This window comes from Xenopus laevis, chromosome 7L (genome assembly GCF_017654675.1).
Source record: "Xenopus laevis strain J_2021 chromosome 7L, Xenopus_laevis_v10.1, whole genome shotgun sequence".
NCBI classification, from domain to species: Eukaryota; Metazoa; Chordata; class Amphibia; order Anura; family Pipidae; genus Xenopus; species Xenopus laevis.
Genome location: NC_054383.1, coordinates 71,113,667 through 71,140,127, shown reverse-complemented (window position 1 = coordinate 71,140,127; position 26,461 = coordinate 71,113,667). Strand labels below are relative to the sequence as shown.

The window sequence follows — 26,461 nt, the reverse complement described above, 5'->3', positions numbered from 1 at the left end:
ATGGGTGATGAGAGTTTTTTGAAAATGTTGAGCAAATATAGTATGAACAAATGTTTGTGGAGTATTTTAATTTTTAGGAATCATTTAATTCTATCCATAAAAGGGAAAATCTAAAATTGAAAATAGAAATGAGGGCATGAATTATTAGACTAGATGGGTGTATGACATTAAAACAATGCAATGCTACAAAGCAAGTGAAAGAAATATAACATTGGCTTTTTCACAAGAACAAATTTGAACTGAAACCACTTTTTCATAAAATGTACATTAATGTCAAATGAAACATAGCTGACAATTACCACAAAATGTGTTGATAGGCTGTGTTTTTATCATCATTGGTCTTATAATCCAGCGTAACCAATCAGCAGGTAGCATTTACTGGTCAACTATTTGGATGCAAACTGATTGGTTTCTGTAGACTACTAGATCTGAACAGACATTGTGCATTTTATAGCATTACCCTGAGAGACTTTGACTGCTGTAAAGAACTAATTATAACTCATTTGACTGGCAGCAATCCATTATATCAGAATATAGTCCATGAGATCCCTGTAACACACAATACTTCTCTGCAGGCATTTTTTAAAACATTTTGCACAGAAAACTCTAAAATATGCATTTTCTAGCCAGCAACTGCCCATAGTTTAATCAGCATATCCTCTGCTGGAGAAAACATGGAGAAGGAGAAACACTGTGTGTGACAAGACCTGATCCTCTAAGTTTTATCACCTTCAGGCTTCTTGTATTTGAATTATAAACACAGTAAATGGCCTGTCAGAGGAGATAAGGACGTTTGTGGCCAGCATGCCTTACATAGGTAAGCTGAGCCAGTACCAACTTTACCATCATGTAAATTAGGGAATACTGAAGAACTGCTAAAAGTTAAATGTTTTTATATGTTGAAACGTTTCACAAACGGAAGTAGATGAATGTGTTAATAAAACAGAATGTATCAGACTACTTTGTTGAAAACCATTCTGTTCTATCGAGTATTAAAAACCAAAGTCTCGAAATCAAGTGAGTTCCCCAACCCAGCAACAAAAAAGGCTCTCTCAAACCTCCAAACAAAATCAAAATCCAAGGTGTGTCACTGGTCGATCCTCAAAAAAAGAGAAAAGGGAGAAAAACAAGATAATAATAGTGTAGCGTTCTTTTCTAAAATCACACCTCCTTGTGCTTAAATTCACACATTTATCAGTGTTATTGAACCCACTTCAGCCTTTTTAAAGTGCAAGTGAATTATTTACCAAGTGCAATTACAACACCATCAAGTAAAAAGTGCATGTGCTAGAGTGAAAAGAGAAATTGAAATGGTGAGGACAAGTACCCACACGATTGTGGTTCCACTTCTGGTGGTATATAATACTCACAGACGGCCCATGTAAAATCATATGTCACAACATTAACTGATCTTCCAATGGTTCCTTGGACAACAAAAGAGTGGCATGTGCGGAAAAGCGTTTAAAAAATACTTTAATAAAACAATGTTTTCCGTTTTAAAATCACTTTTAAAAACAAAACGGCATTCCTCTCATTTGAAGAGCATTTAATGTTGTGACATATGATTTCCACCGTTTCGTGAATTTCCTTGAAAATTCGTGAATTTTTCTGCAAAACGGGACAAATCCAGCCATCACTAGTGGGGAGGGCTCACAATCATTAATCCCTAACGCAAATTTCACCTAAAATTAAAAACTTGCCACCATAAACTCAAGTGAAAAATGAAAAGTAAAATAATAAATATTTTATTATTAAAATAAATAGAAAAAAATGAAAATTAAGGTATGGAAGGCATGTATAGTCTTTTTGCATACTCTACAAAATAATTTTTTTTTCTAAAAAGAATGTTGTCCTATCAGTCCATATTAGGTCAATTAATGGGCCTCTGTTTTGACATTTAAGTAACATTATTACAACTACAAGTTAAACTGATCCATCTGATCTGTAGTTAAACAGTAATGTGGAACTGCTCTGTAAATACAAGCTGTTATTAATGTGATCATAAAAAATCAATTCACCGGCAAAGGAACTGACATAACATTACAAAACATTGCACTGATGATACATTGCCAGTTTCAAAGATAAAAAATGTGCTGCTTCAAAAATTAAATCCCTACTCCAGAAAGCTCAGAAACAAATACAATAAGATGGCAAAGGAAATGAAATCTCCTTATAGACAGAACATAATGAAAATATAAAATATAAATCTGTACAGAACTTGATTATAACCTGCTGTAGATAATGGTTAGCTAAAGGATTGATAAAATCAAGGTTGTCTCTTGACAATGTAATGACCACCAACTTGGCACTCAAAGGGTTACCTGTTTTACATTTTATTCAACTTGTACCTGTATACAGTATATTAGTAAAAAGAATATAAAAAGACAAGCATGTTTGTAAACTAAGTATATTTTCAGTACTCATATTGCTCATCAAGGTCTGCTTAGTGTTACTAAGGTTATTGTTCTTTTCAGGTTGATAAAAATACATTATAGTTTATTGTCATTTATTTAATACATAATACATTAAAATATATATCATTAGGGGTTTCCTGCTTAATAAAGACAGATAAATACATTTAATTTCATGGTTAACGATTATTTGTTATTTTAATTTAAAGCTGTTGTAGTTACTTGGAAACCATTTCTATAAAGTAATAGGGTACAATTCTAACACTTAATCCTTCCTTGTATGCTTTGTTCTAGCAGGAGGCTGAAGTCTGCCTAATATAAGGTGTTTATCTCTCTTGGGCACCCTTACAGAGAAAAAATGATGGGTTATAAATTCATAAAAACTAAAGATAGAAAAATTATCTCAAACACGGTTTTCACCTTAAAATTAATATTTAGCATAGGGTATACAACATTGTTTTATATTAATTTGAAGTTACACATTTTTTTTTGTGGTTTTTGAAATACAGTATATACATTTGGTCTGCTGCTCTTACCCTTGGAATTTCAGCTGTTCTTTGGCTGCTAAGGCTCAGTATTTAGCATTCAAGGAGTAAGTTGGACTGTGAAAATAAATTTCGTTTTTTGTGGTGTCCAGGGTCAGTGAGCCCAACAACCAGATATCATTTTATGTAGGCAGAATAGGAACACTAAATTAAAAAACAATACATTATAAATAAATAAGGTGCAGAGTTTACTAGAGCAGATCTGTCCATTTTATAACATACTATAAGTCAATAATTATGCTGCAATTATTGTGCATTTCCGTCTTTCCTACTATATATGAGAAAGAGCTAAAGAAAGAGAGATTAATGTATTAAAATACTCTAAACTGTATATCTATAGCTTTGACTGATTTAATTCACATGTAGGACTGCTCAGAAATGGTGCTGCTTTCATGAACCCTTATTGGTTCAGTCGTAAGAGCCCTGTTTGTTATTGATTTGCAGTGTTGTATAGGCTGCTGCCACACTGCCAGCTAAGCTTAAATGTTCCTGAAATATAATGATGAATTAAGCAGGGTAAAGTACTTCCGATGCCATTACGGAAGAATATGAACATTTTCATCATTACAAAGATGGTCGCAGTCTCCTGTCTCTGTTAGAATTTTAGTTTAATGGATGGAAGTGTAACTGGAACAGTGCTTTATTACCAATCCAGTCACACATTGCATTTCAAAGCGTATATAAACTCATGGCTGTAATCAGAGATCATGGACAAATCCTGCCACAAAAGTGGCTTTTTCTGACAATGTTTGGCGTGGAAAGAGAGATTGATTTCTTCTGCCTTGTAAATTGCTTATTGGATTATTGATTTAAGTTTTAACGCTTGTTCCTGAAGCCTTTTTCTGATGTGAAATGTGAAGAGCTGGCTACATTTCCCATTAGGGAAGAGACTGTACCTTATCCCCTTCATCCCTGGCTTCCATAACAATTATTAATCTGTCTAAAGGAAGTAGCCAATGAGAATACCAGGAAGCATCTTATCTCTTACTAAAGTGGTCTTGTGCTTCACTGCCCATAAAATAATTGAAGTGATTTAGATACTACTGGTGACTGGAAGGATGACTGACCGATAACTCTATAGTAACTGAAGTAAACCGGTAGTAAAGCATGTTCATTATCTAAATGTGTTGTAGTAAAACGACAAATAGACAAGCATGTTCATTATCTAAACATGTTAGTTTATCTTTAGTTAACTTTTTGATGCTTCCCTAGTATTGTGGGTCAAGTGACTTGCTTATTGCTTGTGAGGAAGTGTTTCCCTGAATACCACAATACATGACATCTTCAATTACTTTGCCCAGAAGTGTTTTTGTGATGTTATGGGAATGAATGTAGATATGAAGGACTGGTGTTAGAAGTTGTTCTTGACCTTTAATATGCTATTTGGAACGGGGAAAAAAAAGCTCATGCTGTTTATTGGTTAACTATATAAGACTTTATGTAAAAATGAAGTCAGCAGCAACTAAATGATACAAGGCTTACAATGACAATAAAGGGAAAGTGCCACTGTCCTGTTATCCCAGATTTATATAAATCTCATTCCTCCAACCACATACTGGCTTACTAGTTATGACACCTGGGAAGGTGATAAGGGCAATTTTGTAAATGTACAAAAATTTATAATTTTATCTTAAACCAAAAAACTGTGTCTTGGCTAGTGAAGTAAAGTCATTTTGGGGAATAGGATTTACACAAAGCATCAGTGCCTTCATTCTTTGAGCCTAGACTATTTTCAGTCTTCATCATGGCACTGGGTCTGGAATTCTGTCTGATATTATGACACAAATGCAGACGTCATGATGTCAGGGTGCAGAGGCGCGCAATGGCGCGAAATTCAAACGGTATAAAAGGGATTTTTAGGTTGCAGTTCATTGCCCATTATAGGAGTTTGTTCCTGGTGCTATCTGAGCTTTTGCTAATCTGTTTTTTTTTTTTGTAACTTAAATTTTTTATTTGTATAAACACAGTGTGCAGGCAAAATGAAAATACATCTAAGACTATATGCATGGTCTATTGCAGCGTAGGATATCCATTACAATGCAGTCCACATCAATCTGCTATTTAAAGGTTCAGAGTCCAGACCCTGCATTGGTGCAATGGTTAAAATCAGTAGACATTTCTTATTAAATTTTGAACATGGATATTTCAATGACAGATACAAGATAAACAGCAAATAAAACAATGTGAAAACCAGTTGACAATTATTAGCATCAAAACAAATAGCTGAGAAAAGAAAAACATAGAAGAATAAAAAGAAAGGAAAAAGAAAAGTAGACTCTAGTATTTGCACTAATCAGCACTCAAAACCCCTAAGTTATCTGGATCTAACCTTTTAACCAGTATCTACACCGAGCTACTGCTAATAAGTTGCCCTCGAATCCATAGGAAATCTTATTGATGTCTAAGATCCCAAGTTGACCAGACCTTCAAAAATTGGGGAATTCTATTCCTTATAAAGGCGATAGAATGTTCAAATTTCTTATTACTCTCTATCCGTTCATTTATTTCTGACCCTGACTACGTTTATTCTCTGCCTGCCCCAACCAGGCCTGATCTGACTACTCTATTGCCTAACGTCTTTTACCGCGACCTTCGGCCTAAAGATTCTAGCTAACAGACATGCCCCTCTGCCTATTCAAAACCTCTCGTTTAAGTCCTGGTGGCATCCAAGTGGCTGAGGGCTCCTCCTGAGGCCAAAGGCGGTCACACTACAGGTGAAGCACAAGCCGAGACCAGGGTGCTTGACATTTGTTCTGGTGTTGGGTTCCGACCGTGACATTTATGGGGCAAATTCCCTAACCCGCGAAAATTCGCCAGCGACGGCTTTGCAGCCAACACTTTGCCAGGCATACATTTGCTATAACAACACTAATTCACTAAAGTGCGAAGTTGCGTCCAGGGCACTGAACGCTGGCGAATTTTCTCTAGCGTTACTTCGGCAATCAAATCGAAGATGTGATACCATCGCCTAATTTGCATACAGCGGGAAATGATAAAGTTACAAGGACGTATATGTTGCAGCAAATACATTACATTACACAAGTCCAGGGAACCTTAAAATAAAATATAGTTGTTATAATGCCCTACACATGAGCCCACTGTATAGTTTATGTTCCATATGTTAGAAAATGGAGGGAGGAACCCGGTTACCCAAAAACATTTTTACGGAGGCAAGTCTGGCAAATGAGGTAACATTCAGTAAAATCTGTATCTTAGTGAATTTGCGGAGTTAAGTCCATTCACCAGAGCGAAAATTAGCCTGGCGTTAGAGTGCGTAGCAACGCTAGTGTCTAGTGTATTACCTGGCAACTTTGTATATGTATCGTTATCAGTTAATTGGCAGGTGGCTTCAGAAATATAGTCTGTAGTATTTAAAACCACTACGGAACCACCCTTATTAGCTTGGCTTATGGCAATATCAGGATTTTCATATAACTGTTTTAGTGCCAGACTGATTGAAATTACATGAACGTTTTAAACCCACATTTCTGGTCAACTTCTACAAATCTTGTTCAATTAAATCTTGGAAAATGTCCATTGAAGGACATCGGGAATTAATGGGATAGTCATTTCTGACTGGCTTTAAACCCAGGGAAACGTGTCAAAATTTCAATGGTTGGAGTGTTACTCACCTGTTGTAAATCCTCCAAATTTTGTAAACAAACCAAATCAGAAAAATCTGAAAAAATGTGGAGTGTCAAAGTATTATTAGTTAAAATATCTATATCATTAATGTTATTCACAATTTGTTATGGCTCAGACAATAAAATACCATTGCGATTATCATTGATATTACCTATTACAGATTCTGATAAATGATCAAACTGTGATGGTTTATAAAAATGTCTCCATAGTGTCAACTTCCTTACCTAAACAAATTGCATATGAAATTGGATTTTGCACACTGCACTTTCATAAGTAAATGACCCTTATAATGGGATGATAATATAACTCTTTTAAAGAAAAACATTATTTAATCATTAATGACAGCTTAATGTAGTAATAAAAGGATATAATGAGGGCTGAAAATAAGAAGTTACTGAAAACTGGATTATATTTGGTAATAGATAATTAGCCACCACTATTAAGAAGTGAATAAGAAAGAAATATAAAAATTATTACAATTATATATTTATATCTATATATAAGTACCGCATATATGCAATATATATATATATATATATATATATATATATATATATATATATATATATATATATATATATATATATATATATATATATATTGTGAGGATGGTATAACTTAAATAGTTGTTGCATCAATTGTAATAACTGATGTAGAATATTGCAATTATTAAGATAGTTTGACTGTTTTTATTATATGTATATTATAAAAGAATGTGTCTTATAGATAGTATGGCTTTGGCAAATCCCTAACTAACTATCGTATGTCAAGTTCATTTTTCCATATTAAGTCATAACTAAGACCTCATATACTTTAATGGGGATGGATTTCAAGGAAATCCTATGCTAAGTGAAATATGTAGGCTTCAAGTGTGCCTGCTTTGCTGTTGCCTAATACTGAAAAATGACTAGTACATAACTTGATTTCAAAAGGCTTTCTTAGTCATTAAGCATTTAAACATAAAAAACATGAATTGACTAAGATGATGACTAAATACATGTTTACTGACCAAAAGTATCAGCACCTCATTACATGCAAAGTACCACTCATTACTTGATAACATATACAATTATTCAAAGGAAATGTGAGAGGCAGTACTTGCCTCAAATTATAGGTGATACATAATGATAACTATTGATACAATGACCTGTGTGCCCTTGCTAAATGCCTGATTAGCAGCCTGGTCTTGTTGGCTTGATAATACTATGTCAGAATTTGTTATATAATCAGATAAATAATTTAGATAATTAAGAAATTAGGACAAACACTTCAGTACAAAGTAATTACTTTTTGTATCTCCTTCAGTGACAAAAGTACATTGGATCACTTTGATGTGTGGGATAATTCAGTGTTTTACATTGCTTACCCTGTAACTTATCTATTTGGATCTAAAACAATATTTTTATATTTAGCTTACTGGGTTATCTATATATTTAATAAAGCTACACCAACATGATAATGGCAAATACATTAAACCATTATTATTTTGTGGCAGGCAAAATTATTTTATATGCAAATTTTTAACTAAAATGACATTGACTGTGCTGAAAAGAGTTCTGTCATTTGAGAGTCATCTGAAGCCTGAATGAGCTTATGAGCAATATGGCTAAGGAACAAAGGGGTTTTGATCACTATATAGCTATGGCAACGATGTCCATAATGCAAATGTGAAACTGAGTTCCTTTGGATGGCAAGTAAAAGAACATCCATGTTTGGCTTCCATAAAGTATCCAGTCACAACTTGTGTGAAATTTACAATGTAGACCAAGTGCATATTTTTATACGAAAATAAACAGCAAATTTTACTGATCGTTACCTCACGCCACCTCAGACCAGGCAAACTGATAAAAAAAAAGCTACATCCTCAATCTTTTGTCAGTGACATCATATCCTGTATGCCGGAAATGCATAAAAAAATGCTGGTGACTTTTCTTTTTTTAAAGCGGGATTGCCTTCAAAAGTCCAAACTATTAAAGATTCATGTGTGAACTAATTTAAGGGGCATGTCACATTTGTTTAAAGTAGAAGGAAACTACGGAGGCATTTTATTGCCAATAGTGCAAGCTAGAATGCTATATTTATTCTGTAGAATGTTTTACCATACCTGAGTAAAAAGCTCCAGAAACTCTCTGTTTGTTTAGGATAGGATAGGAGTCTCTCCCTGCTCTGGGCTCAGATTACAGTAGAGAAGGGGGGGGGGGGTAAGAGGAACAAACTGAGCATGCTCTTGCCCAGGGCAATGAGGTTTAAGCTGAAGGCAGGAAGTCTGATACAGAAGCCCATGTGTACACAATAGAAGGAAAGAAATGCAGTGTTTCTTTTGACAGGCTATAAAAATGTTCGCCTAGCTGAAGTAACGCTAGCAAAACTTCGTCATTGTCTGTCTGGAGACGCAACTTTGCATATTAGTGAATTAGCATATTGGTAACGAATTTGCACCTGGCAAAGTGGCGCAGTGTGTCATGAAATGGTTGTTAGAGAAAATGTACCCTTTAGTGAATTTGCCCCATTGTCTTTCTAGTAATATATATATACTGTATATATAAAACATAAAAGCAGCATTTAAAGGATTGGCACAGGATAAACCAGTTGTAGCCTTAAAATGATGTACTTTATTCAAACAATTAGTAAACCAGCCAGCCTACATAATATCAAGCAGCCCCATGACATTAACGTTCCTCCAGTATTGCCTTGGACGCTTTTTTTTGTGGTGCTGGTTTATTTGACTGTGAATGTCTGTGAATCAGTTTGCAATTCATCTTACATAGTTACATTGTTAAATTGGGTTGAAAACAGATAAAGTCCATCAAGTTCAACCCCTCCAAATGAAAACCCAGCATCCATACACACACCACTCCCTACTTTCCCATATCTATACTAACTATTGAATTTAGTATCACAATAGCCTTTGACACTATGTCTATCCAAGAAATCATCCAAGCCATTCTTAAAGGCATTAACTGAATCAGCCATCACAACATCACCCGGCAGTGCATTCCACAACCTCACTGTCCTGACTGTGAAGTTAAAGGGGTGGCCTCTGGTATGGTGATCCACTTTATGGGTAAAAAGGTCCCCTGCTATTTGTCTATAATGTCCTCTAATGTACTTGTAAAGTGTAATCATGTCCCCTCGCAAGTGCCTTTTTTCCAGAGAAAACAACCCCAACCTTGACAGTCTACCCTCATAATTTAAGTCTTCCATCCCTTTAACCGCACGTCTCTGCACTCTCTCTAGCTCATTTATATCCCTCTTAAGGACTGGAGTCCAAAACTGCACTGCATACGCCAGATGAGGCCTCACCAGGGACCTATAAAGAGGCATAATTATGTTTTCATCCTTTGAGTTAATGCAGTTTTTTATGCAAGACAGAACTGTATTTGCTTTAGTAGCCACAGAATGATCCTATTTTTTGGGTATTCACACAGGTTGTCCCATTGAGGAGAGAAAAATAATAATAAAAATGTGTTTTTAATGTCATTTTCTTATATAATGTACCACCAGACACCCATCTCCTAGATCCCCTGTTAAAATTACAGTCCTAGTACCTACATTGAATTTTGTACTTGTGTTTTGTTGCAAAGGTACTGTACTTTTTTATTGCAGTGAAATCAAAATGAAGTAGATTTTTAAGAATGATATGTGCCCCATTTTTAAACACAAAATATGCATAATTATATTTTTTCTCGTGTATGAAACATTTCCTTTCCATCAGTGGGCAAAGTATGTTGCGTTTCTATCCATGCATAAAGCAAAAAAACCTTAAGAATATTGGGTTGATTCTTTGAACATTTGCTTGAGCTGCTTTGTTTATGACTTGAGTAATAGGGATGTCGCGAACTTGTTCGCGCGAACATCGGCTGTTCGCGTCCGCCGCAAGTTCGCGAACGTCGCGCGACGTTCGCCATTTTGGGTTCGCCTTACCTGGCGCTTTTTTTTGACCTCTCACCCCAGACCAGCAGATACATGGCAGCCAATCAGGAAGCTCTCCCTCCTGGACCACCCCCACACCCCCTGGACCACTCCCCTTCCATATATAAACTGAAGCCCTACAGCGTTTTTTCATTCTGCCTGTGTGTGCTTGGAAGAGCTAGTGTAGGGAGAGAGCTGCTAGTGATTTCACTGATTTGAGGGACAGTTGATAGTTAGTTTGCTGGCTAGTAATCTACTTGATACTGCTCTGTATTGGAGGGACAGAAGTCTGCAGGGATTTGAGGGACATTTTAGGGTAGCTTTGCTGGCTAGTAATCTACCTTCTACTGCAGTGCTCTGTATGTAGCTGCCTGCTGTGGGCACTGATCTCTTCTGATCTCATCTGCTGACTGCTGTAATAACCCAATAGTCCTTGTAAGGACTGCTTTTATTTTCTTTTTTGTTGTTTTACTTTGCTACTTTAACAGCCAAGTGCTATTAGTCTAGCAGTGTTGGGGAGTGGGACTGGTGTGCTACTCCTAGTAGTTCAGCAGCACCAACCCGAGAATATTTTTTTTTTTAATATACATATAATTTTTTTTTTATTTTACTTATCTTACTGTTCTTTAAGGTGTCCAGTGCTGTTTGCTGTTCTTCATAGTAGTGCACCAATAGTAGTGCACTTGCAGGCATTATTTGCCCAGTGGCCATCTAGCTGTGTGAGCTTGTTCACATTCTGTCTAAATATCAATAATAATACCGTCTCCAGAAACACCACCTGAGTGACGTTTTTCAAGCAGCAATAATATATTCCGTATCCACCACTGCTGTAGTGTATACGTTGACCTTGTAGGCATTATTTGCCCAGTGTGTTCTTCATTTTCAAACCACTGCCACTTAGCTGTGTGAGCTTGTTCACATTCTGTCTAAATATCAATAATAATACCGTCTCCAGAAACACCACCTGAGTGACGTTTTTCAAGCAGCAATAATATATTCCGTATCCACCACTGCTGTAGTGTATACGTTGACCTTGTAGGCATTATTTGCCCAGTGTGTTCTTCATTTTCAAACCACTGCCACTTAGCTGTGTAAGCTTTTTCACATTCTGTCTAAATATCAATAATAATACCGTCTCCAGAAACACCACCTGAGTGACGTTTTTCAAGCAGCAATAATATATTCCGTATCCACCACTGCTGTAGTGTATACGTTGACCTTGTAGGCATTATTTGCCCAGTGTGTTCTTCATTTTCAAACCACTGCCATCTAGCTCTGTGAGCTTGTTCACATTCTGTCTAAATATCAATAATAATACCGTCTCCAGAAACACCACCCGAGTGACGTTTTTCAGGCAGCAATAATATATTCCGTATCCACTGCTGTAGTAGTGTATACGTTGACCTTGTAGGCCTTGTTTGCCCAGTGTGTTCTTCTTCTTCTTCATTTTCAAACAACTCCCATCTAGCTGTGTGAGCTTGTTCACATTTTGTCTAAATATCAATAATAATACCGTCTCTAGAAACACCACCCGAGTGACGTTTTTCAAGCAGCAATAATATATTCCGTATCCACCACTGCTGTAGTGTATACGTTGACCTTGTAGGCATTATTTGCCCAGTGTGTTCTTCATTTTCAAACCACTGCCACTTAGCTGTGTGAGCTTTTTCACATTCTGTCTAAATATCAATAATAATACCGTCTCCAGAAACACCACCTGAGTGACGTTTTTCAAGCAGCAATAATATATTCCGTATCCACCACTGCTGTAGTGTATACGTTGACCTTGTAGGCATTATTTGCCCAGTGTGTTCTTCATTTTCAAACCACTGCCACTTAGCTGTGTGAGCTTTTTCACATTCTGTCTAAATATCAATAATAATACCGTCTCCAGAAACACCACCTGAGTGACGTTTTTCAAGCAGCAATAATATATTCCGTATCCACCACTGCTGTAGTGTATACGTTGACCTTGTAGGCATTATTTGCCCAGTGTGTTCTTCATTTTCAAACCACTGCCACTTAGCTGTGTGAGCTTTTTCACATTCTGTCTAAATATCAATAATAATACCGTCTCCAGAAACACCACCTGAGTGACGTTTTTCAAGCAGCAATAATATATTCCGTATCCACCACTGCTGTAGTGTATACGTTGACCTTGTAGGCATTATTTGCCCAGTGTGTTCTTCATTTTCAAACCACTGCCATCTAGCTCTGTGAGCTTGTTCACATTCTGTCTAAATATCAATAATAATACCGTCTCCAGAAACACCACCCGAGTGACGTTTTTCAGGCAGCAATAATATATTCCGTATCCACTGCTGTAGTAGTGTATACGTTGACCTTGTAGGCCTTGTTTGCCCAGTGTGTTCTTCTTCTTCTTCATTTTCAAACAACTCCCATCTAGCTGTGTGAGCTTGTTCACATTTTGTCTAAATATCAATAATAATACTGTCTCTAGAAACACCACCCGAGTGACGTTTTTCAGGCAGCAATAATATATTCCGTATCCACTGCTGTAGTAGTGTATACGTTGACCTTGTAGGCCTTGTTTGCCCAGTGTGTTCTTCTTCTTCTTCATTTTCAAACAACTCCCATCTAGCTCTGTGAGCTTGTTCACATTCTGTCTAAATATCAATAATAATACCGTCTCCAGAAACACCACCTAAGTTGTTGTTGTTTTTGTTTTAAAAATAATGCCAGGCAAAGGCAGGCTGCCACGCAGAGGCACTAGGGGCCGTGCTGCTATGCTATCCTGTGGCCCTAGGAAATTGCCCAGTTTTAAAAAGGCAATGACCCTGAACTCCCAAAATGCTGAAGAGGTAGTTGACTGGCTTACACAGCACACCCCATCCTCTACCGTTTCTAACTTTACCACAACATCCTCATCCTCCACTGCTATGGGCACCCCACGTAACACTTCCTCCACCACCGGCGCCCCTTCTTCACTGGAGTCAGAGGAGTTATTTTCACATGAGTTTCTTGAACTGAGTGATGCGCAACCATTATTGGCAGAAGAAGATGAAGGAGATGAGGACGTTACACCAGATTTAATTCTGGCAGAGAACACAACAGAGATGGACATAATGAGTGATGACGAGGAGGTCCCCGCTGCTGCTTCCTTCTGTGAGCTGTTAGAAGAAATTGATGCATCTGAGGAGAATGATGATGAGGAGATTGATGTTTTGTGGGTGCCCAGTAGAAGAGAGCAAGAGGAGGATAGTTCAGATGGAGAGACGGAGAGTCAGAGAGGCAGGAGGAGAATAAGACTTAGAAGAAGCAGGGAGGACAGCTCGCAGGGAACAGTAGGGCAACAACATGTATCGGCACCTGTGGTCAGCCGGCCAACGCACCCGCCATTGCCGCCAACGCCGCCGACTTCTACTTTTACCCCCAGATTGCCAGCCTCAAAAAGGTCAGCAGTGTGGGATTTTTTTAATGTGTGTGCCTCTGACAAAAGCGTTGTAATTTGCAATGAGTGCAGTCAGAAACTGAGTCTTGGGAAGCCCAACAGCCACATAGGTACAACTTCTATGCGAAGGCACATGAACGGCAAGCACAAAGCACTTTGGGAGCAACACCTCAAAGGCAACAGGCAAACTAAAAGCCACCCTCCTTCTGGTCCAGCATCTTACTGCTCTACCTCTGCTGTCCTTGACCCGTCTGAACCACCCTCCACTCCGCCTTCCACCTTGACCACCAGTTCCCATTCCCAGTCATCTGCCCCCAGCCAAGTTTCTGTGAGGGCCATGTTTGAGCGTAAGAAGCCAATGTCTGCGAGTCACCCCCTTACCCGGCGTCTGACAGCTGGCTTATCTGCACTCTTAGCCCGCCAGCTTTTACCATACCAGCTGGTGGACTCTAAGGCCTTCCGCAAATTTGTAGCAATTGGGACACCGCAGTGGAAGGTACCCAGCCGCAATTTCTTTTCAAAAAAGGGAATACCACACCTGTACCACCATGTGCAGAGCCAAGTCACCGCATCTCTGTCACTTAGTGTTGGGCCAAAGGTCCATATGACTACTGACGCATGGTCCTCCAAGCATGGTCAGGGCAGGTATGTCACCTACACTGCCCACTGGGTGAACTTGGTCATGGCTGGGAAGCAGGAAATGTGTGGCTCAACAACGACAGTGGAGTTGGTGTCACCGCCACGGATTGCACGCGGTTCTGCCACCACCTCTACTCCTCCTTCGCTCTCTACCTCGTCTTCTTCCTCTTCTTCGTCCTCTGCTGCTGGCTCCTCCTCCTCCTCCACACCTGTGCACCCCCAGCTCCCCCTAGGCTATTCGACGTGCCAGGTACGCCGTTGTCATGCTGTCTTGGGGATGACGTGCCTGGAAAGCAAAAACCATACCGGATCTGTACTCCTGTCATCTCTGCAGTCACAGGCCGATCGGTGGCTGACCCCACACCAACTGAAGATCGGAAAAGTGGTGTGTGACAACGGAAGCAATCTGTTGGCAGCACTGAGACTGGGCAATTTAACACATGTGCCCTGCATGGCACATGTTCTGAATTTAATAGTACAACGTTTTGTCTCAAAGTACCCAGGATTCCAGGACGTTCTCAGGCAGTCCAGGAAGGTGTCGGCCCATTTCAGACGTTCCTATACAGCCATGGCACGCCTTGCTGACATTCAGCAGCGGTACAACATGCCAGTCAGGTGTTTGATTTGCGACAGCCAGACTCGCTGGAATTCAACGCTCCTCATGTTGGAACGTCTGCTGCAACAACAAAGAGCCGTCAACGAATACCTGTTTGAACTGGGTGGTAGGACTGGATCTGCAGAGCTGGGGATTTTTTTCCCCCGTTACTGGGTGCTTATGCGCGATGCCTGCAGGCTCATGCACCCTTTTGAAGAGGTTACAAATATGGTCAGTCGCACCGAAGGCACCATCAGCGACCTAATACCCTTTGCTTTCTTCCTGGAGCGTGCCGTGCGACGAGTGACAGATGAGGCTGTAGACCAGCGTGACGAGGAGCAGGAAGCGCACGATTTCTGGTCGGAATCACCAGAACGAACCCAGGCACCTGCTGCAACGCAGGGAGAGGTGTTAGAAGTGGAGTCAGAGGAGGAAGGTGGCTTTGTGGAGGAGGAGGACCAACAGGAGCAGGCTTCCCAGGGGGCTGGTGGTGACCTTTTGGGGACCCCTGGTCTTGTACGTGGCTGGGGGGAGGAGACCGTGGATGATGCAGTCCTTGATAACGAGGAAGCGGAGATGGATACCTCTGCATCCAACCTTGTGAGAATGGGGTCTTTCATGCTGTCATGCCTGTTGAAGGACCCCCGTATCAAGAGGCTTAAGGAGAAGGACCTGTACTGGGTCGCGACTCTACTAGACCCTCGGTACAAGCATAAAGTGGCAGAAATGTTACCAACATACCACAAGTCTGAAAGGATGCTGCATTTACAAACCAGCCTGCAAAACATGTTGTACAATGCTTTTAAGGGTGATGTCACTTCAGGAACTCATCAACATTCCAGGGGCAGAGGTGCCAGTAATCCTGCCACGAGCGCACCTGCAAGGACAAAGCACTTTGGCCACTCTGTAACGTCAGACATGCAAATGTTTTTCAGCCCAAGGCAGCGGCAGAACCCTTCGGGATCCACCCTCAAAGAACGCCTCGACCGGCAGGTAGCGGACTACCTGGCATTAACTGCAGATATCGACACTCTGAGGAGCGATGAACCCCTGGACTACTGGGTGCGCAGGCTTGATCTGTGGCCAGAGCTGTCACAATTTGCCATGAACCTCTTGTCTTGCCCCGCCTCAAGTGTCCTCTCAGAAAGGACCTTCAGTGCAGCAGGAGGGATTGTAACTGAGAAGAGAACTCGCCTAGGTCACAAAAGTGTGGATTACCTGACCTTTATTAAAATGAATGAGGGGTGGATCTCGGAGGGTTACTGCACGCCGGAAGACTTGTTCTGAGTTTCTGATTCTGACTCCCCATGCAGCTGTCCTTCTCTGCACGCCTCATGACTCCACATACAGCTGTCCTTTAGCGTCCTCCTCCCTCCACCACCGTTACAAACTAGGGTGCAAACCCTACTGGTTTAATTTGAATCCAGGTAAATCCTGAGTTTTTCTGGCCTCTGTGCTTCAGTGGCTGCGACCAAAAAAAAACAGAATATTTTCAGCATTTATATGGCATATTTTTTCTGGCCTCTGTGCTTCAGTGGCTGCGACCAAAAAAAACAGAATATTTTCAGCATTTATATGGCATATTTTTTCTGGCCTCTGTGCTTCAGTGGCTGCGACCAAAAAAAACAGAATATTTTCAGCATTTATATGGCATATTTTTCCTGGCCTCTGTGCTTCAGTGGCTGCGACCAAAAAAATTGAATATTTTCAGCATTTATATGGCATATTTTTTCTGGCCTCTGTGCTTCAGTGGCTGCGACTAAAAAAAACAGAATATTTTCAGCATTTATATGGCATATTTTTCCTGGCCTCTGTGCTTCAGTGGCTGCGACCAAAAAAATTGAATATTTTCAGCATTTATATGGCATATTTTTTCTGGCCTCTGTGCTTCAGTGGCTGCGACTAAAAAAAACAGAATATTTTCAGCATTTATATGGCATATTTTTCCTGGCCTCTGTGCTTCAGTGGCTGCGACCAAAAAAATTGAATATTTTCAGCATTTATATGGCATATTTTTTCTGGCCTCTGTGCTTCAGTGGCTGCGACAAAAAATAAATGAATATTTTCAGCATTTATATGGCATATTTTTTCTGGCCTCTGTGCTTCAGTGGCTGTGACAAAAAAATGAATATTTTCAGCATTTATATGGTATATTTTTTCTGGCCTCTGTGCTTCAGTGGCTGCGACTAAAAAAAACAGAATATTTTCAGCATTTATATGGCATATTTTTCCTGGCCTCTGTGCTTCAGTGGCTGCGACCAAAAAAACAGAATATTTTCAGCATTTATATGGCATATTTTTCCTGGCCTCTGTGCTTCAGTGGCTGCGACCAAAAAAACAGAATATTTTCAGCATTTATATGGCATATTTTTCCTGGCCTCTGTGCTTCAGTGGCTGCGACCAAAAAAATTTATATTGTTAGCATTTATATGGCATATTTTTCCTGGCCTCTGTGCTGCAGTGGCTGCGACAAAAAAAAAAAATTAATATTGTTTGCATTTATATGGCATATTTTTTCTGGCCTCTGTGCTGCAGTGGCTGCCACAAAAAAAAATTTATATTTTCAGCATTTATATGGCATATTGTTTCTGTTCGGTTCAGTGGCTGCGACAAAAAAAACATAATTTTTCAGGAAAGTACACATGCCTAATTTTTCAGGGTTCTGCAACAGTGGCAAAATCGCATCTTTTATGGTCACCGCAGGTGATCAATAAAGTAGACCAAAACTGGGCCCACACTGCAGAATCAGTGTTTTTTGGTTCGCTTCACTGTACATTGAATTACCTCTGCCTGACCGTGCACGTGCGCACAAGCACGGTGACTGCTAAACACACCACTACAGAAATATTGCCACCAACAGGACGAACATCCTGGAGGTGACAAGCAACTAGTAATTAAAAACTATTATTTGCTCACTTGACGGTATCATTCATTAAAGCTCTTTGCGTCTTTTTGCGTTGCAGTAAGCACCGCGTTTCGTCTTTGCGTGTGAACAGGCTGTAACTTTTACACGACTTGATTGGCATGTAGACGCCGGATGTTTTAAAGCATTTTATTACACAGGTTTAGAAATGTAGTGTGATTTCGGCCCTTTACAGCACAAAACGCAGCGCTGTGTCAACAATGGATTTTTTAGAAACATTTTTGCCCTTGATCCCCCTCTGGCATGGCACTGTCCAGGTCGTTGCACCCTTTAAACAACTTTAAAATCATTTTTCTGGCCAGAAATGTCTTTTCTAGCTTTTAAAATTCGCCTTCCCATTGAAGTCTATGGGGTTCGCGACGTTCGCGAACCGTTCGCATTTTTGACGCAAGTTCGCGAATATGTTCGCGAACTTTTTTTCCGACGTTCGCTACATCCCTATTGAGTAATAAATAATTTACATAAACACTTTAAGTTCAATAAAGCTCAGGCTTGCTTGTTCGAAAATTGAAAACAAACAGGACAACGTTTATAAGTTCAGTGATTACCAAACCTGCCTTTACAACATGTAAAGAACAATTCCCGGAAATTAATGTAACCACAATAAATGTTCTTATACTTACTACTTACTTATACTTATTACTTTCCATTTCAAAAGTAAATCCATCAAATAAATGCTTAAGGTTCATTGGGCAGCATGGAAGCACATGAGCCTAATCTTCCATAATGCCATAGGCTTGTACTTTCAGTGTAGCTCATTCAGAGAGATGTGTCTCTCATTTAATTTTTTGCCATGTAACACATATTTTCTTTTGCCTAAGTGACTTCCCAATCTTCTAAAAAGGGATCACATATCACTGGAAGCACGTTAACAGCTAAGCAAGCAGACAAATTAGAAATGGATATTAAAAGATGCATTAAATATTTATCTGACCTTGTTTTCATTGGACTATGGTAAAGGAAAGTTAACAAAAGCCGAATATGGGTTTTTTTAGCCTGATTTTTTTAGAGACTTAATTGTGATCTCAAGTAAAAGGTCAAAAAGTTTAAGCTAAAGTTATGAATATCACAGCTTAAAACAATTTTTTTTCTAAAATATTTTCTAAAACGTCTTATATTGCACCATATTTCCAATAAAGGCGCTCAACCTGTACCATACTAACCACTTAATAATTTCTTAACACAAGTGCACTCAAAACTTCCTCCAGTACCACAAATGCTTAGTCCAAAATGCAAACAGTTGCAAATACCACCAGCTGTTACTCACTCACTAGTGTGGTCATTTTCTATAATTCCTCCAGCATCAGCTTTACAAACTTGCAAAACGGTACATGCATTAGACCTGTTATCCAGAATGCTCGGGTTTTTTTGGATAATGGATACTTCCATGATTTGGATCTTGGATCTTCATATCTTAAGTCTACTAGATATTAAATAAACCCAATACCGTGGACTCTCTATATGGAAGGGGCCAGACCCGGTTGCCTAGTTGGCTGTTCTCTGCCAGACCATGACAGGGCCACCTCTTAGCTCTATCCATGTCTACTATTTTCTGCATTTGTTGGCCTCATATGGTACTCAGTTTTGCCTAAACTATACTTATAATGTCACACTGCTCCCTTCCTCCTGTAATCCATTGCATCTTTAAAGTGTATTGATAAGCCTGGACTATTTTTCCCCCTTCTTGTTCCCTTTCCCACCCTTCTTTATATTATTTTTGATCAGATTGCACTGCATTAAGATTGTATACTATTTGTAGCATATCAAAGACGAATTTGTTTGCCTCATGTAAGGATACTTTGCTGAGCTAACCTTTTTTGATTCTCTAATTACATGCAGATAATGCTGACCTCAATAGCGTCAAACGTAATGTGTTATTGAAATGTTGATTTATCTGTGATGTGTTCATTGACCATGTGCAATTATTGTAATATTTGTTTTGCTTGACAAAAAATAAAGATTTTAAAAAAAATAAATAAACCCAATAGGCTGTGTTTTATACCAATAAGGATTAATTATTATTTGGCTCAAGTACAATGTGCTGTTTTATTATTACAGAGAGAAAGGAAATACTTTTTAAAAATCTGTATTATTTGGATAAAATGGAGTCTATAGAAGATAATTCAGAGTTTTCTGGATAACGAGTTTCCAGATAATTGATCCCCATACCTGTACTGCATTTCACTGAAATGGGAAAATAGAGAATAGAGGAAGGTAGAGGCTAGAGGAGTTGAAAGAGAAAAAATAAAAAAGGGGCAAAATGGATAGGCAACAAGAAACTGAGAGGAGTATATCAGCCATTTCACAGGTGAAAAAACTATGATGAAAATATCAAATCATCATCAAAATTATGTCTGGTGCACTTGATTTGATTTTAGAGGCCAGTTATGAAATACACAAAGAATATTTAAATGAAATCAACTTTTCATAGTAGTCAAAATTTAGTTTTCGAATAACTGTTTTCCTCACTTGCCATCTGGTGTGTCATGTTCAATGAACTACATCATGTTAAAATAAACTGAAAAGGCTTGGTAGATATTAAAGTACAGATTGTGGTTTAATACTGGGCAATGAAAAAAGATGATTCTTAAGAAGACATCATGAAGAAGTAATAATTGCCTTTATAAATTTTTTTAATGTTTTAGTATGTTATATAACGTCCTATTCTTAGCCACTTTTAATTGGTCTTTTCATATGGTTTGACAATTATTTCTCCCTCTGTGCATCTTTCAATTGGGGGTCACTGACCCCGGCAGCCAAAACTTGTTCTGTGAGGCTACAAAGTTATTCTTATTTTTACTTTTTATTACTTATTCAGTCCTATTCATTTTACAGTCCCTCATTTGAGCTACTGTCTGGACCCTAGCAACCTGACACTGAGTTTCCTAATGTATATATTTGCAGTGTGTGTAGAGCAGTGATTGGCTATCCACATCCTGTTAGTAAAGACTTGGTAAAGACCATTATTATAGCACATACCCACCACTCTTTTGTAGCACAGACAGGTGCCAGAAAAGGTATCAAATAAATAATTAATAAATGAGTAATTTTAAAGGGTAACAATCCTTTTTGTACTGAATGAAAATGTAAAGTTCCTAATATTTATCATTGGTCACACGATGAGGATGCTACAATATATAACCCCTTTAAAGAATTCATTTAAAACAATATTCTTGCCATCATATTGGTTTGACAGTTTACAAAAAAACTAGTCATAAGCATAAGACAATATTTTATAGACTTGCGTTGCACCCTAAAAATTGCAACTGAGAGCACATAGTGACCCATGCAGCTTAACAAAGTAGAGTTAGTCACAATTCCTATGCAATGACTGTTACTAGCCACTATTTACTAGAAGTTGATTGAATTAGCTATCATAAAACAAAATACAAAACAGGGGAGTTGTGGGTGCACTCCAAGGCTAAGTTAAAATGCGTTTAAATACAATGGAAGTGCTACTGATTAGGCCAATTAATCAATGCATATTCCCTGGTCCCCTGTCTCATAAGTAATTCAGTATATACGCAAGTGCATGTGTTTACAAAAACATCAAGGATGAAAAAGGCCCCAGTGAGGACCGAAACTTTAGAAATGCATTTGTGAATAATGCACATCAATTTTCTTCACTATAAATCAGGAGTGCGGGTCCATTTACTACAATGTATTACAAGATTTGACCAACGCACCCATCTCTATATCCTAAATCCGGAAATCCGGAAAGAGTGTGCTCACTATATGGACATATATATATATATATATATATATATATATATATATATATATATATATATATATATATATATATATATATATATATATATATATATATATATATATATATATATATGTAGATAAATGACCAGCAACACCGAGATTTTTCGTGAATAGTTCAAGTGTATTCAAAAAACATGCAAAGCCGACGTGACGTTTCGGTCCACTCAGGGACCTTTCTCAAGGCAACCATGTCAAACATCCAAATCAGTTTATATACCCACAATCCCATTAAACCTATCAACAGGAAGTGACAAAACATCAGGTGTAGCAAATCCCTCAATATTAAAAAGGGGGCTGTGACAATCATAAAATAGTTTGAGTGCTAATATATATAAGTGGTAGCTTAAAAGTATTAAGAATCGCTCATTAGTGTTACTAGCTGAAATGTTGTGAACATTAAAACTTACAAGAAGTAAAAAGTTGTACAAAGTGATAAGAACTAGTAAGATTTCAGTAAAACACTGATACATCACTATATTAAGATTGTAACATTTTTAACATATTGTATTGGTTACTTAAACAACCCCCTGGTGTTAAAAATCTATAGAATTATATCATAAACATTGTAACTATAGTACACACAAGGTTAAGGCTGAACCAATTCTAATATGTTATCTACAACATGTATTACACAACAAGATATATATAAGGCCGTCTATATATTATATATTTACTTCTGTGTTAGGCCAAGAATATATTCATAGAACCTGTATCCAATACTAAATGATCTCATAGAAAACAATTCAAGGTGAGAGAGCTATTTAGACCCTTCGGAGCTACACAATTAAGTTCATATGTCCAAAAAGCTTCCCTCTGAAGCAGCCTACGATCCGTGTCTCCGCCTCTTAATGAATCCTGTATGCAGTCAATGGGCATGCACTTAAAGGCAGATGCCGGGTGTTTAGCCGACAACCAATGTTGAGCCACCGGTTGTTTTGAGATATCCTGCTTGGTTTCCCTTCTTGGTTTAGGATCAAGCGCTGCTCTAATGGTGGAACGGTGCATGCTAATGCGTTCCCGTAGTTGTCTGCAGGTTTTACCACAGTATAAAAGCCCGCAAGGGCACTTTATAATGTATACCACGTTCTGAGATGTACACGTGAGCCTCTGCTTGATGGTATATGCTTTGCCAGTGTGTGGATGGAAGAATTTGTCGCCTACAATTAAAGAATTGCACATTGTGCAATTACCACATTTGAATACACCCAATTTGTTCAATCGTGTGGGTATTTCATATTTGCTTACCGGGTCGGTGGGGGAAAGAAGTTCCTTCAGATTTCTGTTCCTTCTGTGTCCAAAACATACTCTCTTGCGGTTAAGTGCTGTCAGATCGTGGTCTGATTTCACAATCGGCCAATGCTGTAAGATTGAACTTTTTATTAAAGGAGTACGGGCATCAAACGTTGTCATATAATAAATGTCATTTGATCTATCCTCGACCTTCCTTGGGGGGCCTCTCAAGACCTCCTCCCGATCAAGTGTACCCGCCCATTCCTTAATGTCCTTGATTAGTTTACTCGGATATCCCCTTTCCAAAAATCTACAGGCCATGTTTTCCAGGGCCAACCCCCTCTCCTCTACATCACTAGTGATTCTTACCACCCGCATCATCTGTGACCTGGGTAGGGAATTAAGTAGGTGTCGTGGGTGACTGCTTGAGTAGTGTAATAGGGAGTTCCTATCCGTGGGTTTTTGGTAGATTTTGGTATGTAGCTGCTGGTGTTCCTCATCCTTATATACAGTTACATCCAGAAACTGGATGCTGCTTGCATCGGAATGAACTGTGAACCTGATGGGCGAAGGTAAACTGTTAAGATCATTGACAAATATATCCAACTCTTCCTTTGTGCCGTACCACAGAAAAAACAGGTCGTCAATGTAGCGTCTAAAATAGCCACCATACTTGCGAAAAAGAGCATGCCCATAAATATTATTGGTTTCATATTTGTGCATAAAGATATTAGCATAAGTTGGCGCTACATTCGAACCCATCGCGGTCCCGGTTAATTGTAGAAAAAAATCACTCTCAAATTTAAAGTAATTATTGTACAATATAAACTCCAAGAGGGAAATCAGGAATTCCGATGGTGGACCAGAGTAGGTTTGGTTAGAGCTCATGAACTCCCTCACAGCCTGGATGCCTGCCTCATGAGGGATGCAGGTATATAGAGACTGAACGTCCATGGTTACAAATAAAAAATTCATGTTGCCCATGTTTATACTTCTAATCATTTTTAGGAAATCTGTGGTATCCAATACATGTTGTAGATAACATATTAGAATTGGTTCAGCCTTAACCTTGTGTGTACTATAGTTACAATGTTTATGATATAATTCTATAGATTTTTAACACCAGGGGGTTGTTTAAGTAACCAATACAATATGTTAAAAATGTTACAATCTTAATATAGTGATGTATCAGTGTTTTACTGAAATCTTACTAGTTCTTATCACTTTGTACAACTTTTTACTTCTTGTAAGTTTTAATGTTCACAACATTTCAGCTAGTAACACTAATGAGCGATTCTTAACACTTTTATCACTTTTATACTTTTAAGCTACCACTTATATATATTAGCACTCAAACTATTTTATGATTGTCACAGCCCCCTTTTTAATATTGAGGGATTTGCTACACCTGATGTTTTGTCACTTCCTGTTGATAGGTTTAATGGGATTGTGGGTATATAAACTGATTTGGATGTTTGACATGGTTGCCTTGAGAAAGGTCACTGAGTGGACCGAAACGTCACGTCGGCTTTGCATGTTTTTTTGAATACACTTGAACTATTCACGAAAAATCTCGGTGTTGATGGTCATTTATCTACATAATTGATTTCTTTACCTTGCACCTGAGTCTCAACATCAAGAGCGGAGTGCTGCCCATATGGACATATATATATATATACAGATGAAGCCACTTTGATTTGTGAGTTAAATGCATCATGACTCAGGGGTAATTGAAGAAACTGTGTTATCTAAAGTCATCTTAACTCATTTAATGCATTTAACCTTTTCATTAGCATACCAAAGCTCCATTGTTCACAATGGTGAATGCTTTAATTAGATGGGATGTTGTGACGCAGTTTTCTGTGTTAATTGAGATAAATGGGATATCTGTGTTTAGTTATTCTGTGTCAAACAGACAAACCAAAGTGGCTGCATCTGTATATATATATATATATATATAGTAGGAACACTTATCAAGGTATAGTAAAAGATAAAACCCTGGTACAGCAAATTGGTTAATGCTGTCAAACACGAGTCAGTGAATGATATGCAGTTGCTCTCCCTTTATACAGAGTGCAGTATTTATAATTCTTATATACAGAGGTTTCTTCAAGCATTCAAAACATATAAGATATATGGGCGAATTTGACCCTTTCGTTTCGCCAAACATTTGTTGCCGACGCCCATTAAAGTCTTTTTTTGTTTTGTTTTGTCGCACAACACCATATAAGTCTATGGGCGTCATTTCTGCAGCGAAACAAGGTGAAAAAATTCGCCCATCCCTAAAGGTTCTCTGCTGGGAGGAGAGGTTGCCCTGCCCATACTGTATCAATGATTTACTCATCCTTGACATTAACAGCATGATCCTTTTGCAACACTGGATATTTTATATAATGATTATACATTAACCTTAGCAGCAGTTTTGATTTTATTATGTGCATTATATACATATTAGGGTTAAACTTTAAAGCTGCTAAAAAGACAACAGACTTTTGTTTGTTTTATTTGCTTTCCTATCTGTAAACTTATTTTTTTATTCCATGGGAGCCAACCATACACTTTAATGCATTGCAAAGACATTTAAACATAATTAAAAAAAAATCTATCTTTATAAAGTGTGAATTTCCAGTGATTACATTTGTGTTCTTTATTTGCAAAATGTGTTCATCTATACGGGATTTATCTACACAATGAGGATGGATTCAGCATATAAAAATGACTCATTGGGTACTAGCAAATGGCAGGGGGGACCCAAGAATCGTGTCACTGTCCTATATACTCTGATAAAACTATGTTACATGTTTAGTAAACCCTGGAAGTATCACTAGTATAATTGCGTTCTTATAAGGAATAGGGCATTCTTGCGCCAAAATTCTGGTAGCATCTGTTAATTAACAGCAACAGTACTTCCTAACCAAATGAAAATATACATTTAAAGAATATTTGCAGTATTGCTGGAACTCCTTTTCAATCAATTTTTTTGTTTCACCAACTGCCAGATCTGGCATTTCAAAATTGCCATCATAGTTCCCATGTTTACTTCATTTATGATGTAATTATTAAGAAGTTTTATGTCATGAAAGCTTTCTAGCACTCTCAATATTACAGCCTATATACTATATACTGTATATTATGTTTAATGACATATGAAACCAAAGGCCTGTTTGCACAAGATAGAAAGAAACACGAAGAAGCAACTATGCACAGGTTTTATGGTTTATTTTGCTTCAGATTCATCCACTAATACATTGAACTCTAGATGACAATGAACAATGCCTCTGTTATTTTAAAAGTTCCATGATTTACAGCATTTCCTATGGAAAGACCAAAATGTCCTTGTGCCTGTGTTACTGCCATATCCTATCCTGGAAAATG

At 38.2% G+C, this 26,461-nt stretch overlaps 2 protein-coding genes across 5 annotated transcripts in view; one reads left to right on the top strand and one right to left on the bottom strand.

The window, feature by feature from the left end:
* ntm.L (neurotrimin L homeolog) overlaps window positions 1-26,461 on the top strand; it is a 712,676-nt gene that overhangs the window by 317,032 nt on the left and 369,183 nt on the right. The window lies entirely within an intron of this gene.
* On the bottom strand, window positions 22,205-24,042 carry LOC121395530. Its single transcript, XM_041569174.1, has 2 exons — window positions 23,102-24,042; window positions 22,205-23,013 (listed from the first exon to the last, which is right to left on the bottom strand). Exons 1-2 carry the CDS (start codon window positions 24,038-24,040, stop codon window positions 22,924-22,926), a joined length of 1,029 nt encoding a protein of 342 aa, XP_041425108.1. The 5' UTR covers window positions 24,041-24,042; the 3' UTR covers window positions 22,205-22,923.

What these genes read in the sequence shown, in the direction of transcription:
- LOC121395530 (XM_041569174.1), bottom strand. Translation starts at nt 24,040, where the DNA reads ATGGACGTTCAGTCTCTATATACCTGCATCCCTCATGAGGCAGGCATC. An exon ending in TTCTTTCCCCCACCGACCCG is followed by an intron (nt 23,014 to 23,101) that starts GTAAGCAAATAT and finishes CTTTAATTGTAG; the next exon opens with GCGACAAATTCTTCCATCCA.